General features: G+C 49.0%; 1 protein-coding gene across 4 annotated transcripts; it reads left to right on the forward strand.

The window, feature by feature from the left end:
• Positions 1 to 243: 243 nt before the first annotated feature.
• Positions 244 to 11,579, forward strand: C16H11orf91 (chromosome 16 C11orf91 homolog). Of its 4 annotated transcripts, none has more exons than XR_006545271.2 (3): positions 244 to 1,618; positions 8,161 to 8,238; positions 11,328 to 11,579. XR_006545271.2 is itself a non-coding variant. In XM_006062390.4 (2 exons), exons 1-2 carry the CDS (start codon positions 9,629 to 9,631, stop codon positions 11,411 to 11,413), a joined length of 582 nt encoding a protein of 193 aa, XP_006062452.1. In that variant the 5' UTR covers positions 9,110 to 9,628; the 3' UTR covers positions 11,414 to 11,579. The 4 variants fall into 4 exon arrangements, 1 of the variants encoding a protein (XP_006062452.1); XR_006545272.2 differs by lacking the exon at positions 244 to 1,618 and adding an exon at positions 5,963 to 7,327; XR_006545273.2 differs by lacking the exons at positions 244 to 1,618; positions 8,161 to 8,238 and adding an exon at positions 5,963 to 7,327.
• Positions 11,580 to 15,685: the final 4,106 nt, after the last annotated feature.

A 15,685-nucleotide genomic window follows, 5' to 3' on the forward strand; every position in this document is an offset into this window, starting at 1 on the left:
AAGGAAATGGCAACCCACTCCACTGTTCTTGCCTGGAGAATCCCAAGGACAGGGCAGCCTGCTGGGCTGCCATCTATGGGGTTGCACAGAGTTGGACACGACTGCAGCGACTTAGTAGTAGTAGTAGTATGCATAGTATTGGGGCTTCCCAGGTGGCGCTAGTGGTAAAGAACCTGCCTGCCAATGCAGGAGATACAAGACGCAGGTTCTATACCTGGGTCGGGAAGATCCCCCAGAGGAGGAGAGCATGGCAGCACACTCCAGTATTCCTGCCTGGAGAATCCCATGCACAGAGGAGCTTGGTGAACTACAGTCTGTAGGGTCACAAAGAGTCGGACAGGATTGAAGTGACTTAGCACAGCCCATGCATAGTATTGTCTGTACCCAAACCCATCAGAGTGTTTACAAACTACAGTCCCTGTCCATTTCACCGAGTGGGGTGGTGGAGCCCAGGGCACTCAGCCTGGGGGTGGGCAGCCGCTGGCAGTTGATTCAGCTGCTCAGTGATGTCTGAGCTGGGATATTTGTGCTAATTTTGGTCTTTCCCTCCTAATCATAAAATGACTGCAGAAGTTCCAGCATTGCATCTGGGTTCAAGGCAGGAAGACAAGATGAGGAGAAAGTTTCACTTGTTTCTGTCCCTCTTATTGGGAAAGTAAAACCCTTCTCAGAAAGCTCTCAAGTATGTGTTCTGACTGGATTTGTGTCTCATGGCTGTCCCTAGCTTCAAAGGGGCTGGCAGAATTTCCAGTCTTTGTAGGGGATGGCAGCAACAGAAAGGGTTAAAAACAGTCATTGAGAATAGCCAGCCAATAGCATTTACTACCCGAGTTGCCACACTGAACAGGCTGTTGATTTCTTTTCCTTACCTGGACCCACAAGATTACCCTGGTCTCTGCATCTTCTAAACCTAAATCTTAAGATTTTAATTCCATGAGCTATCTCATATCCCTCTGTATAAATCTTCAATATCAACCTCTGTTGCTCATGAACAGAAAATTCTGACGATCTACCCTACAACTGTAACCATCAATGTAACACGAAAACACACCAAGTGGACAGCAAGTGTTACTGACAATTATTTCACCCAAGGTTTCACCACTAGTTCACGCTGGCTGATGGGACTCAGACTTGGGTCTCATCTTCCAAGCCCCTGCATTCTCCATGCCAGCCAATCTACCTCCCGGGGTTTGGTTTATTAAAAATTGTACTAACACTTAGAATGCAGAGGAACATATCCAACCAAGAGAAACAAGAAAGATGGCTAGGCTGCAGTTTTAAGAAACTTTCTTTAAATAGTGGGTGTTGGGAAGGGAGGTGGGAATGCCTCTGCCCCACCCCTGAGGTTCAGACCAACACAATGGTTAATTCAAATAAGTAATAAAGAAAAGACTGTTCCATGGTTCCCAGAATAGCTGGGCCCTTGAACTGTGGTACAAATAACTTCCAGTTAGAGCCAGCCCCCTGCCAAGAAGAGGATGGGAAGCCAGAGGCCAGGAACGTGGCCTTGCCTGAGGGTTGAGGCAACTGCTGGGAAGCTGTGGGAGGGAGTGGGCCCTGGAGTCAGTCTGCCTGTGTGGAACACCAGCTCTGAGGCTAACCAGCCACAGGACCTCGGGTAAGTAACTGAAGCTTGTGTGCCTCAGTTTCCACAGCTGGAAAATAGGGATAATGACACCTACTTCTAGGGGTTGTTAGAAAGATAAAGTGAGTGATGACAAGTACCTGGTACACAGTAGCCTCTCTTTATATGTTTACTACCATAGGGACGACTTCCCTGTAGCTCAAACAGTAAAGAATCTTGCCTGTGATGCAGGAGACCAGGGTTCGATCCCTGGGTTGGAAAGTTCCTTTGGAGAAGGGAATGGCAATCCTCTCCAGTATTCTTGCCTGGAAAATTCCATGGACAGAGAAGCCCGGCGGGCTACAGTCCGTGGGGTCACAAAGAGTCAGACACGACTGAGCAACTAACACACACACCATAGGGACAGAGTAGAGACAAAGTAGATGACTAAATAGTTCACTCCAACGGGGATCTTAAGTACAAAGTAGGGAAGACTCCAGTAAGTTAATGATCACTCAAGAAAGCAGGCTTGCTTAGCAAAGAAAGCAAGCAGGCTTTGCCTAGCAACAAAACCACACAGACTTGCTTGGCAACAAAACTGTGCCTCAGAAGCACGAGACATGCCCCCAAACAATAAAATGATGATGGAATAAGACCTATATCATACCCATCAAAATCAAGTTAATGATTCTCAAGAAGGGGCTTTTTCTGCATGTACTAAGAGCAGAAATATAGAAGAAAGGTGGGGGCTTCCTTGGTCGTCTGGTCCGGTGGCTAAGGCTATGCACTCCCAATGCAGAGGGCCTGGGCTCAATCCCTGGTCAGGGAACTAGATCCCACATGCCACAACTACGAGTTCATATGCCACAACTAAAGATATTACATGCCACAACTAAGACCCACTGTGGCCAAAATAGGGGGGAAAAAAAAATACACACACACACATATATATAGGAGAAAGGTGACATTTTACTGAAACTTGACATGATTTACCATATTTTACTATATGTTACCACGTGTTTCTCATTTCTGTAGTGCCATTGGGCTTCTCTGGTGGCTCAGAGGGTAAAGAATCTGCCTGCAATGCAGGAGACCTGGGTTTGATCCCTGGTTTGGGAAGATCCCCTGGAAGGGGGCATGACAATCCCTTCCAGTATTCTCCATGCCTGGAGCATCCCATGGACAGAGGAGCCTGGCAGGCTACAGTCCATGGTGTCACAAAGAGTTGGACACGACTGAGCAACTGAACAACAACGGCAACAGTTCCAGTTTGACTATGTGGAGATAAGAAAACTCCCCTGCTCAGTGTAGAGGAGGAGCTGATGGATGCTTGATGTCTACTCAAGAATGAGGAACAATGTGGTCTTCGCCTCTACCTCTTCCTTTGATTAAAGAACTGTAGCCCACTAAGTTCTCCGGGTGGCACTCCCTTTCCTCCCCACTTGGACTTCTGAGAAGTTTCGGTTACTAATAAGACTCTTGAGACTCCCCTGGACTACAAGGAGATCCAAGCAGTCCACCCTAAAGGAAATCAGTCCTGAATATTCACTGGAAGGACTGATGTTGAAGGTGAAACTCCAATACTTTGGCCACCTGATGCAAAGAACTGACTCACTTGAAAAGACCCTGATGCTGGGAAAGATTGAGGGCAGGAGGAGAAGGGGACGACAAAGGATGAGATGGTTGGATGGCATCACTGACTCAATGGACGTGAGTTTGAATAAACTCTGGAGTTGGTGATGGACAGGGAGGCCTGGCGTGCTGCAGTCCATGGGGTGTGAAGAGTTGGACACGACTGAGTGACTGAACTGAACTGAATCTATCACTCTGCCTCTCACTGAATTATTTCTGCACAAAGATGGGAGAACCTTCAGCATTACATCCTGAAATGCATTCTGTGGTTTCCCTATCAGTGTCTTCAGCAGGACAACAAGGAATCAGGTTCTAGGGTGTAGGGCTTTTCAACCTGGCTGCTGCTGCTGCTTAGTCACTCAGTCATGTCCGACTCTTTGCAACCCCATGGGCTGTAGCCCGCCAGGCTCCTCTGTCCATGGGATTCTCCAGGCAAGAATACTGGGGTGCATTGCCATGCCCTCCTCCAGAGGATCTTCTGAACCCAGGGATCGAACCCAGTTCTCTCACATTGCAGGCAGATTCTTTACCATCTAAGCCACCAGGGAAGCCCTCTCAACCTGGAGGGGGTCTGATTTTCAAGGAGGGACCCCTCCTGATCCATTTTTCTCATCAATTTACCGGGACCTCATGATGAACAAAGGAATCCATGTGGAAGTGAAAACTAATCAGTCACACTTCACTGAGCACCAGAGATGTGTCCCAGGTACTGCTTATCAAGCAGATACTGTCTTCACTTTACAGGTCAGAAGATGGAGGGTCAGGGAGCTAGCATGATTTTCCTGGAGTCACAGAGAATCCTGATTCAAGCATTGACTCTTGTCTCAGTCTGTTCAGGCAGCTATATAAAAAATACCATAGGCTGCATGGCTTAAATAACAAATATTTCTATCTCACAATTCTGGGGGCTGGGAAGTCCCAGATAACAGCTTCAGTGTACTTGGTGTCTGGTGAGACGCCACTTCCTGGTTCACTGGCAGTGGTCTTCTGTGTCCTCACATTGTGGAAGGGCAAGAGAGCTCTCTTATTCTCAGGGCACTCATGTATGAGGGCTGTGTCTTCAGGACATAACCACTTCCTAATACCCTCCCAATAGGAGTCAGGATTTCATATGAATTTTCTGCTGCTGCTGCTGCTGCTAAGTCACTTCACTTGTGTCTGACTCTGTGCAATCCCATAGACAGCAGCCTACCAGGCTCCCCCGTCCCTGGGATTCTCCAGGCAAGAGTACTGGAGTGGGTTGCCATTTCCTCCTCCAATGCATGAAAGTGAAAAGTCAAAGTGAAGTCGCTCAGTCATGTCCTACTCTTCGCGACCCCATGGACTGCAGCCTACCAGGCTTCTACGTCCATGGGATTTTCCAGGCAAGAGTACTGGAGTGGGTTGCCATTGCCTTTTCCATCATGAGAATTTGGGTGGACACAAAAGAGTTGTTATTCTGTCCATAACAACTCTGTTATATTTCAAGCCACTGTATTTCCCTAAAAGCCATCCAGAGCCAAGGCAGGCATGGAAAATCCCGATGTACCCCTGAAGAGCTAGAGACCCTAGAGAAGGAGTGCTGGCCAGCAGTGTATCTAGATGCAGAACTAGGGTGATGGAAGGAAAGGGTACTCCCAGGGGAAGTCTTCTGTACCATCTTCAGCAGTCCCACGACTGAGGGAGCCAGGCAGACAGCACCCCAGAACTGCCAGGCTGGAGAGGGATGTGGCAATGGAAAATTTACAAACTCCAACTGCAGAGGTGCAAACTAGGTAAATAGAGTTTAAATCAGTTTGGGGAGGAACTTCCATCTTGATGTCTTATGAAGAGTGACATTCCTGGCCCCTCTCCTCTAGAGAGTGAAGAAAGGACAGCCCTGCTTAGAGAGTTCAGAGAAAGGATCGGGTTGGTTCTTGGCAGTTTCTTCACTGTGCCCATGAAGGCCCTTTCTCTGCACACAAAGCCTGCGGTTTTCCCACAGGGCCTTGCGCTGGTGGGTGAGGTCTATTGAGAGGTGCAGTATCAGTAAGCCTAGCTGGCTGCCAGATCTCTAAGCACATCTTCTAACTGAACTTTATCAGCAAAAAAGGCCTCATGTGTGTCTTGGTTCCAAATGCAAGCAGTGGGCAGGGGTGTTAGGAATTGAATCCCTCAATCCCAATACAGTGGCACTAAATGGGGATTTGGGGGGAGAGGCAGGTTATACAACAGCTTTGGACTCCAGGAGAGAAAGATTCTGTTTAAAATGAACATAAGCCTGCTTTATCTTTTCTTTAGCAACTTGAATTTCCTCAACCTTTGTTTGCAGAAATAATCTGTAGGTGTTTTTCTTAACAACCATGGTTTGTTATGGCTCTATTTGGACTTTGCCTCCAAACTCAGGTTTATCTCATTGTGGCACCTGAGTTTTCTTGCATCGTGCTTGTTACAAGAAACAACCTCTTTATAAACCCATAGTCTAACACAACGGTGTTATGATTAAGCCATCCAGTGTCAAATCTTTAGATTATCTTGGAGCTAAGAAAAAACATCTGGAAGCTTTCTCTCTTTGAAAGGAGAAATACACTTAAAAACATCTGATTATATTACATCATTTATTAAAACTTCTTTGGAAGGAATGATGCTAAAGCTGAAACTCCAGTACTTTGGCCACCTCATGCAGTTGACTCATTGGAAAAGACTCTGATGCTGGGAGGGATTGGGGGCAGGAGGAAAAGGGGACGACAGAGGATGAGTTGGCTGGATGGCATCACCGACTCGATGGACGTGAGTCTGAGTGAACTCCAGGAGTTGGTGATAGACAGGGAGGCCTGGCGTGCTGCAGTTCATGGGGTCGCAAAGAGTCAGACACGACTGAGCAACTGAACTGAACTGAACTGAATGCAAAGTCTCTTTCCATTCTAAGGATCTTCAACATGTAACAACAAGAGCTAATATAGGTACTATGCCCAGGTACTTAGATTGTCTCATTTAATCTTGCCAACCCAAGCAAGTAGGTACCATTACTATTCCCACTGTATGGATGAAAAACTGAGATTCAGAAAGGTTCACCCACACAGCCAAATACACAGTGAATTCACAGCTTGGTCCCAGGTCTGAGTCTCAGACCCTGGTTCTTACCATCACTATGGTTCTATAGAGGTGGGAAAAAACCTCCTCTGCCACTTTGGTTCAGTAGCTGGGTCATGAGAATTAAAACAGCAAAAGACAGATTAACAGGAGAAAAGATTTATTATGCACGCACACGTGGGCCTTACACAACAGTAGTGAAAACCCAAAGAAGTGTTAGGCTTGAGAGCTTGTAAATCATTTCAACAAAGGGTGATAGACTGTGAACAAGACAAAGGGAAAGGGGCTTGGGTTTCCAGGAATTTTCATTTCTAGGTAAATTGTGGGAAGGTAAATATTGGATTGGACTAAAAGTTGATGCAAGTTTTTTAGTAAGATCTTACAGAAAAACCCAAACGAACTTTTTGGCCAACCCAATAAATGGGGGAGACTTATGGAAGATAAAGGTTGTTTGGTAAGGCTCTGTTATACAGACTCAAGTTAGGGCCATTTCCAGTGATAAGAGTTGTCTCCTTATTCTGGCGTGGGAGAGGGGGTTGGGGACACCTCCACAAAGGGAAATTTATTTTATCTTTACAAAGGAATTCTGTAACCTTTAAAAGGGAAAATTTATGCCCTGCTTTTAGGCAGAAAAGGAGAGGACAGAGTAACTCCTGTGTCTGCTTTTTCTCAATTAACTTCAACTTAAAATAATTCTTATGCCAAAGTGGTGTATTTTGTGGTGGTATATTCTGATCTTCTTCAGGTCCCACAATACATAACACTGTTTTAAAAGTGCCCAAATATTTATTGAGTCCTATTATATGCCCTGGTGGCTCAGTTGGTAAAGAATCTGCCTGCAATGCAGGGGACCTGGGTTCGATCCCTGTGTTGGCAAGATCCCCTGGAGAAGGAAATGGCAACCCACTCCAGTACTCTTGCCTGGAAAATCCCATGGACAGAGGAGCCTGGCGAGCTACATACAGTCCATGGGGTCGCACAGAGTCAGACACGACTTGGTGACTAAGCCACTCCACCACTATTATATGTCCAGCATTATAAGATTCTTGGGCCAGATCCTTGCCCTCAAGAAGCTTACAGGTGAGTATGGGAAGAAAAAGCTTCTTAGTTTCAGACAAGCCCCTCAATGGGAACTGCTCTTACATTTGGACAGAATACATACGTTTACAAGTTCTTCACACACTATTGTCTTCCATCTGATCATCAGAACAACCCTATGAGGCCGCCTGGTTCTTTCATTTTGCAGAAAACCACCTTAGAAGTCAAGCAACTCGCCACTCCAGGACATTTGACTCTGCTTTGCTGCTACACACACATACACCCACATGGTATTTGCTATTGGACCTGGATCTGACTCAGATCTTGATCTAACTGACCAACAGACTAAACTGGCCCCCACCCATCTTTGTTCATTCACCTTAATATCATTAGGCAGAGGTTTTTCCCTCTATGACTAATACAGGCTACTATTTAAATGAGCTGGGCATGTCCTTGGGCAATATATCCAAGTCACCTTAAATAACTGAGCTGTTTGAGTGTTGCTCTCCAGAATTTCCTATTGGTGGTTTGTTGACTGCCTTTTAGCTCCTGATAAGCAATGTTTGGAAGAAAACTAAACTGCATTTCACTAAAGACACCTAGGTCAGATCTATTACAAATCCATAAGAGGCTCTCTACCCACTCCAGTGTTCTTGCCTGGAGAATCCCAGGGATGGGGCAGCCTAGTGCGCTACCATCTATGGGGTCGCATAGAGTCGGACACGACTGAAGCGACTTAGCAGCAGCAGCAGCAGCAGCAAGAGGCTCTCTCTCTCTTCTTTTTTTCCCAGAACTGTCCACAACACTGGGAAATTTGGTGAAAACTTGGGTTGGTTCTAACAGCTATTCCCATCAACTTGCTTTTTCTGTTACAGAGAATGTAAAGTCAGATACTTGTTTCCCCAGACTTCTCTGCAAGGAGGGGTGATTAGAGAAGTCTGCTGATGCAGGGGGTAAGTTTCTAGGATTTTTTTTTTTTTCTCCTTATAAGAGGAGAGGGGATTCCCAGGTGGCACAGTGGGAAAGAATCCACCTGCCAAAGCAAATTCAATCCCTGGGTGGAGAAGATCCCCTGGCTAGGAAATGGCAACCCACTCCAGTGTTGCCTGGAAAATTCCGTGGACAGAGGAATCTGGTGGGCTACAGTGTATGGGGTCGCAAAGAGTCTGACACGATTGAGCACACACACAGGCACAAACACGTGAAAGGACAGGAAGACTGAAGAAAGTTTCCTCTCGGAGTTTCCTCTCGCGGCTTCCTACTTTTGGATGAGGTTATAGTGGGATGCAGTCACCATCTGTAGTGATTTTGGAGCCCAGAAAAATAGTCTGACACTATTTCCACTCTTTCCCCATCTATTTCCCATGAAGTGGTGGGACCAAATGCCATGATCTTCATTTTCTGAATGTTGAGCTTTAAGCCAACTTTTTCACTCTCCACTTTCACCTTCATCAAGAGGCTTTTGAATTCCTCTTCACTTTCTGCCATAAGGGTGGTGTCATCTGCATATCTGAGGTTATTGATATTTCTCCCGGCAATCTTGATTCCAGCTTGTGTTTCTTCCAGTCCAGCGTTTCTCATGATGTACTCTGCATATAAGATTCATGGGGTGGCAAAGAGTCGGACACGACTGAGCGACTGATCTGATCTGATCTGATCTGATAGTGGGATGCGGAGAAGGCGATGGCACCCCACTCCAGTACTCTTGCCTGGAAAATCCCATGGACAGAGGAGCCTGGTAGGCTGCAGTCCATGGGGTCGCAAAGAGTCGAACACGACTGAGAGACTTCTTTCACTTTTCACTTTCATGCATTGGAGAAGGAAATGGCAGCCCACTCCAGTGTTCTTGCCTGGAGAATCCCAGGGACGGGGCAGCCTGGTGGGCTGCCGTCTATGGGGTCGCACAGAGTCGGACACGACTGAAGTGACTTAGCAGCATAGTGGGATGAGAGAGCAGGAGTCAGGGGTGCAATAACACAAGTGAGGCTTGTGAAATTCAGTGGTGGTAGCGGGAGTCTTGGGGCGGGACCTGGCCGGGGTCTGGAGGACGTGGAGCTGCTGTTGTCGAGGACGGTGAGTGATCGCCGGTAGGGGATGAGCGGCACAACAGACCGGAACCGCCCGATTCCCCAGTCCCTCTACTAGGGTGGCCTATCTCACTACAGGGGCGTCAGCGGGCCACATTCTGGGGCGTGGCCAGCCGGACTTGAAAACCCCGACTGTTTGGGGGCGGGGCCGGTCACTCGGGGCGTGGCCTGTGGAACCTCGGAATCCCGGCGACTCGGGGCCGGGGCTCGCGTCTCCCGGCACGGGGTTCCTCCCACGCAGCTTCCCATTCAAACGATGCCGAAGGGGCTGCGAGGCAGCCAGAGCCCCACGATGAGCCAGCGACCGGCTCCGCCCCTCTACTTCCCGTCCCTCTACGACCGCGGCATCTCCTCGTCCCCGCTCAGCGACTTCAACATCTGGAAAAAGCTCTTTGTGCCGCTGAAGGCTGGAGGGGCGCCGGCGGGAGGGGGGCCGGCGACGGGGGGCCGGTCACTGCCCCAGGGGCCCTCGGCCCCAGCGCTCCCGCCGCCACCCGGCCTGGGTCCCCCTAGTGAGCGCCCTTGTCCCCCGCCCTGGCCCTCCGGCCTGGCCTCCATCCCCTACGAGCCTCTGCGCTTCTTCTACTCTCCACCGCCGGGGCCTGAGGCAGCGGCCTCCCCTCTGGCTCCTGGTCCCACGACCTCCCGGCTAGCCTCTGCCTCCCACCCCGAGGAGTTGTGCGAGCTGGAGATCCGGATTAAGGAGCTGGAGCTGCTCACCATAACTGGGGACGGCTTCGACTCCCAGCGCTGTGCGTGACCTCGGCGCCTTAGCCTGCCTCGGCTCCCTCCTTGGCTCCGTGCCCCCTGAGCCCCTCACCCGCAGTGTGGCCTTTAGGCTCAGACTCCAGTTCCCAGGAACCCCAGATCCCAAACCAATACCTCCCCCCACCCCGGAATCCAGACACTTCATCCTGGATTTCAACCAATTTCTTCCTCCACCGTAAATCTGGATCCTTTTGCCCCAAGTTCCAACTTCCCTCCGCCCTGAGCCTTGAGCCCTGAGTAACCTTTGAACTCTGAGCTCTAAACCTGGAACTGGGTCCATCACAACCCCCAGGTTGAACTTTAAGCCTCCTGCACAGTAGTACAACCACCCTGGGGGTCCACCCCCACAGACAACCCCTGTTTCTAGAGACCTGGCTCAGTGTTTATCTTAACTTGGGGTCCTCAGTGGAAGGAGGGGAAGTAGGTGAGGGTCGTTTGATCTCTAGGAGAGGTGCAAGACCTAGAAGGCTGAAGACACTCACCGAGGGGCTTTGGGATCATCCATTTCTCAATGCTGGAAGGTCACCTCCTGTGATGCCCCTGGCTGCCCTCTCACCAGGGTCCTGGCCTCTGCCATCTGATCTTAGGTCTAAAGTCTTAGACAGACCAGGGCAGACCAGGTGTGCTGATGTGGGCAGGATTCCTCTAGTGTGCAAACTGACTGAGTCCTCCCTGTTCCAGAGTGAAGTTGTTAAATCCAGTTTTACTCCCAGAAGGACCAGATTGCACTGTGGAATATTCAGGAGCCATAGGCTGTTCAACAGACTTTGTCTTTGCCAACACCTGGTCTGGCTAAGTCTAGCACTTAACCACTGGAGGAGGGCAGATGGGTATAGAAAGATCATCCCCACCATTGTGAAATAAACTACATGTTTAGGTACATGTGGCTATGGGTACGGTCCCCAATTCATCAGGCACTCTCTTATGTCCCCTTCCCCACTGCCTCAAGAAGAAAATTCCTAGAATACTTGGACTTTCCAAGTCCTGGATTTCTCAACCACATATTTCTCCACTTGGATGTGTTTTGGCTCTTAGGGGTTTCCCCCACCCCCTCACGCATCTTGGGTCTGAATAGGTTTGGGACTCATGTGGGGAAGCACATGATTGCTTCCCCAAAGCTAGCTTTGGAAGTGTTAGAAAAAAGCCCTTCTCTCTCCTACATCTAAGTTTGTTTTGGTCTTCTGCAGATAAATTCTTGAAGGCGCTGAAAGATGAAAAGTTACAAGGCCTGAAGACCAGGCAGCCTGGAAAGAAGTCGGCCTCTCTCTCCTGAGGAGCTGCCCACCAGAGTCTGGCAGCCGCCTCCTTAGGTGTTAGTGCTTAGATAATGTGTCCCGTTTGTTGTCATTTCAAAGATCGTTATTTTCTGTTCTGTATTTACTGCTGTTCTCGTTGCTCCCAGCACGTACTCCACATACAGTGCCCACTTGCATGGTAAATCTCATGGTCTTTCTCCTGTCTGTGCCACTGCTGGGGGGTAGTGCTCTCATGGGGGCTGGAGGCTGCTGCCCAGCCAGCATTCAGGGGCTTCCAAGACCAGGGGAGGAGGGGATCCCCAACACTGTCAAGTCAGGGGGATTGGAAAAAGCCAAGGGCAACATATATTTGGTTCTGTTGCCATGTCCCTACTCAGAAAGGCTCTTTGAGGACTGTAACAAGGGGTTAGTTTGGTTTCAAACAGCTTTAGTCCTTAGAAATGTTTTATAATTTTTAAATGTTTTTTGGAGCACAAAACTCTTTGCTAATCTGATGAAAGACACAGTCCTTCCTAGACATTCATATAGTCAAATATTTGAGTGATGATGTGTTAGGCACCCTCCTAGGCTCTTGGGATTGGGGGTGGGGATACAGACAACAAATATTATTAGTAAATCAAAATATGGTAGCAGAAGATGACAGGTGAAGGGGAAAACAAAAAGTAGGGATGAGGATGGTCAGAGGGTGGGAGGAAAGCAGGATTTCTTGAAGAGAGAACATGTTAACAGTGCTTGACGGAGATTGAGGGCAATAGCCAGGAGACGCCCTGGGGGAGCATTTCAGGGTGAAGGGCAGGTGCAAAGGCTGAAGGTGGGAGCACTCTGGGAGGTTTGAGGGTCAGCAGAGAGCACAGACGGCTGGAGCAGGAGTAAGGGGAAGGAGGAAGGGATGGGTGCAGAGAGGGTCCATTTGCATGGGACCTTACAAACATGGTAAGGACCAGGGGAGTTTACTCTGAGTGGGATGGAAAGTAGAGAGTTTCCAGCTGATGAGTAACAAGTTCTGATTTGTGCTATGTTGAGAACAGAGTAAGGAAGGATGAAGAGAAAACAGGAGGTTGTTGGAATTAATGCAGCTAAGTGAGAAGCAATGGTGCAGTATTCCTGCCCTTTCCCCCTCGCTGGGTCCCCTGCTGCCAGGTACCGCCTCTGTGGCGAGGAGGAGCAAGGACTCAGTGGCACAAGCACACGAAGGCTAACATAGTTGATAGAACAAATCTTTGATCTAGAACAAATCTTCCAGGGACTTCCCTGGTGGTTAAGACTCCATGCTCCCAATGCAGAGGAGATGGGTTTGATCCCTGGTGGGGGAACTAAGATCCGGCATGCCACACAGTGCAGCCTAAAAAACAAAACCTAAATCTTCCATTAAATATAACGTTTGGGTGCTTAGCTTCTCGACCCCCTTGTGCCTTCACTATGCCAGCAGCCTAGATCGTAGCTGAAGAATCTGTGAAGTTTGAGCTTCTTTCAGAGGACATTGGAAAAGAGTAGCTGGTGAGGCCAGGCTTTCCTGGTGGCTCAGAGGTAAAGAGCCTACCTGCCAATGCAGGGCACATGGGTTCAATTCCTGGGTCGGGAAGATCCCCTGGAGAAGGAAATGGCAACCCACCCCAGTATTCTTGCCTCGAGAATCCCATGGACAAAGGAGCTTGGCCGGCTATAGTCCATGGGGTCATGAGAGTTGGCTGCAAATTATCTACTAAACAACAACAGCTGGTAAGCCAGGTGTCTTCAAAGACATGTGAAGTAGGAGGGAGAAGCGGAGGGAGTCTGACAAATAGCGTTGATTGGTCAAGAGGAGCCTGAGCATTTGCAATATGCTGAGGATTTAGCATTTAACACGATTTCTATTTCATATTGGTGATTTTGCAGTTTTGGTTGAGCAAAAGGGATTGATGCCTGACTGCAGTTGTTTGAGAATGAGAGGAGAGGAATTAGAGACAGGAAGTAGATGCCTTTATAGGAAGTTCAGCTTCAGATAGAGCTGAGATCGGAAAAGGTGATGGCACCCCACTCCAGTACTCTTGCCTGGAAAATCCCACGGATGGAGGAGCCTGGTGGGCTGCCGTCCATGGGGTCATGAAGAGTTGGACATGACTGAGCGACTTCCCTTTCACTTTTCACTTTCAAGCATTGGAGAAGGAAATGGCAACCCACTCCAGTGTTCTTGCCTGGAGAATCCCAGAGACGGGGGAGCCTGGTGGGCTGCCAGTCTATGGGGTCACACAGAGTTGGACATGACTGAAGTGACTTAGCAACAAGAGCTGAGATAGAAACAATTGGCAGGGCAAGCAGGGTCAAGATAAGAGTGTTTTAAGAAAGGAGAAATGACCATGCATTTGTCTGATGGAGAATGACCCTGTAGAGGGACAAAAACTGACAAAGTAGAAGTCTCTGCCTGACTCACAGCAAGCCAAATGCTGAGACACCAATCTTTGCAGCAAAAAGAGGTCTTATTTGTGAGACAACTGGAGGAGAGGCTGAATAAGTCATAAGTCTGCCCCCAAAAGGCAAGGGACTAGGGTATTTATGGGATTACGAATAAAGATAATTCAGGTCAGCTGGAGGCGTAGGGAATGTGGGGATGTGATTGGGAAAAGATTCAGGAATTGTCCTCCTGTGCAGGTATAACTCGCCTACGCACCTCTGCACATTCTGAGCGTGGAGGTTTGGGCCCTCTGATGTCAAGAAGTTCCTGAGTGGACCCTGGTGCAGTCCCAGTTAGAGGGTCAGTGGTCCTATTCAATCTTAACCCATTCAGATCGAATTAGCCTCCAAGTTTCTGGGCAATAACTCAGGCAAACATCTTACTGTTTAGGCTTCATGCTGCTGGGAGGACATGCAAGTCTTAAACTTGATTAGTGAAGACAGGTGAAATGGATTTAACCTATGGCTTCAGAGAGAGGAGGAATTGCTGGAATGGTGTCCTTGAGTGGATGAGAGGGGTCAGGTCTAGTTTATAGTAGAGGGATTGGCTTTGGATGGAAGCAGAGATGGTTTATTCTTAATGTGCTTAGTTGCTCAGTCATGTCCGACTCTTTGCAACCCCATGGACTGTAGCCCCCCAGGCTCTTCTATCCATGGGGATTCCCCAGGCAAAAGTACTAGAATGAGTTGTCATGCCCTCCTCCAGGGGATCTTCCCAACCCAGGGATTGAATCCAGGTCTCCCATATTGCAGGTGGATTCTTAACCACTGAGCAACCAGGGAAGCCCTGGGTTTTCAATAGATTGGCTTTGGATGGAAGCAGAGATGGTTTATCCTTAATAGCAGGAGGTTATCACCTGATGATGATAGATGGGGTGGTGGGAGCCCCAGAGGCTACATACACTTGCCCCAGAGTTTGTGCAGCAAGCAGCAGCTTGAGGACACAAATGTGCATGTCTGTGAGGCCCAGCTGGAGACCCTGGGCATGGGTACCAGGAGCCAGGCAGAGGCTGGCCAGCCACAGAGCTGCTGCCTGACTGCAGGGTCGTTTTAGCCACTGCTGCCCACAGCCAGGAGTGTGGGCTCAATGACAGGCCAAAGCCCCCAGGTTCTAAACCTTAGCAACGAATTTCAGTGTTTCCAAAACCCAGTATAGGGTGAGGAAGTCTGGACAGTCCCCCAGAATTCACAACTGTGGGAGTTCACAACCCCAGAATTCACAATCCCCAGGAGTCCTCCCACCCTGGGCATTCCAGGTCCCGTCTCCCCTCTCTAGGAGGAAGCTAGATTCCCATTACCCCAGGCTGGTTGATGCAAGAGAAGCTCCCTTGTTCTAGAAAACTTCAGGCCGGCAAGTCCAGTGAGGGGAGCTGGAGACTGTTAATGAAAGTCAGGAAAATTCAGCAGCAAGCTCAAGGAGGGCAGAGCTGCCTGGGGGGGGGGGGGGCCATTTCCCATTTCTTCCCCAGAACCTCCATTGCCCCCCACCCCCATCCATCCAGGCTCATAAAACTGGCCACTGATTAAGTGCATCCTGGGCACAGAGGGAGGCAGTTGACATGAACAGTCTACTTCTTAGTAGTACCGGGACTCCATGCTTTCACTGCATGGGGCACGGGTCCAATCCTTGGTCAGGGAACTAAGGTCCAGAAAACCCCGTGGCATGGCAAAAAATAATAATTCTTACTAGCACCTTGTGATATAGGAACCATTCTTGGCATGTTTTAAAAATAAGGGGACAGAGACTCTGAAAGGTATAGTGACTTATACCCTCCTCCACCCCTGGGCACAGGGCTAGGGAATGGCAGAGTGAGGATTGGAAGCCAGGCTTGTCAAGGTTCTCCCAGGCCTTCCTGCAG

This window comes from Bubalus bubalis, chromosome 16 (genome assembly GCF_019923935.1).
Source record: "Bubalus bubalis isolate 160015118507 breed Murrah chromosome 16, NDDB_SH_1, whole genome shotgun sequence".
Lineage (NCBI taxonomy): Eukaryota > Metazoa > Chordata > Mammalia > Artiodactyla > Bovidae > Bubalus > Bubalus bubalis.

Coding starts and splice junctions, on each gene's coding strand:
- C16H11orf91 (XM_006062390.4), top strand. CDS start 9,629: ATGCCGAAGGGGCTGCGAGGCAGCCAGAGCCCCACGATGAGCCAGCGA. Junction 10,125..11,327: donor CGGCTTCGACTCCCAGCGCT/GTGCGTGACCTC, acceptor GGTCTTCTGCAG/ATAAATTCTTGAAGGCGCTG.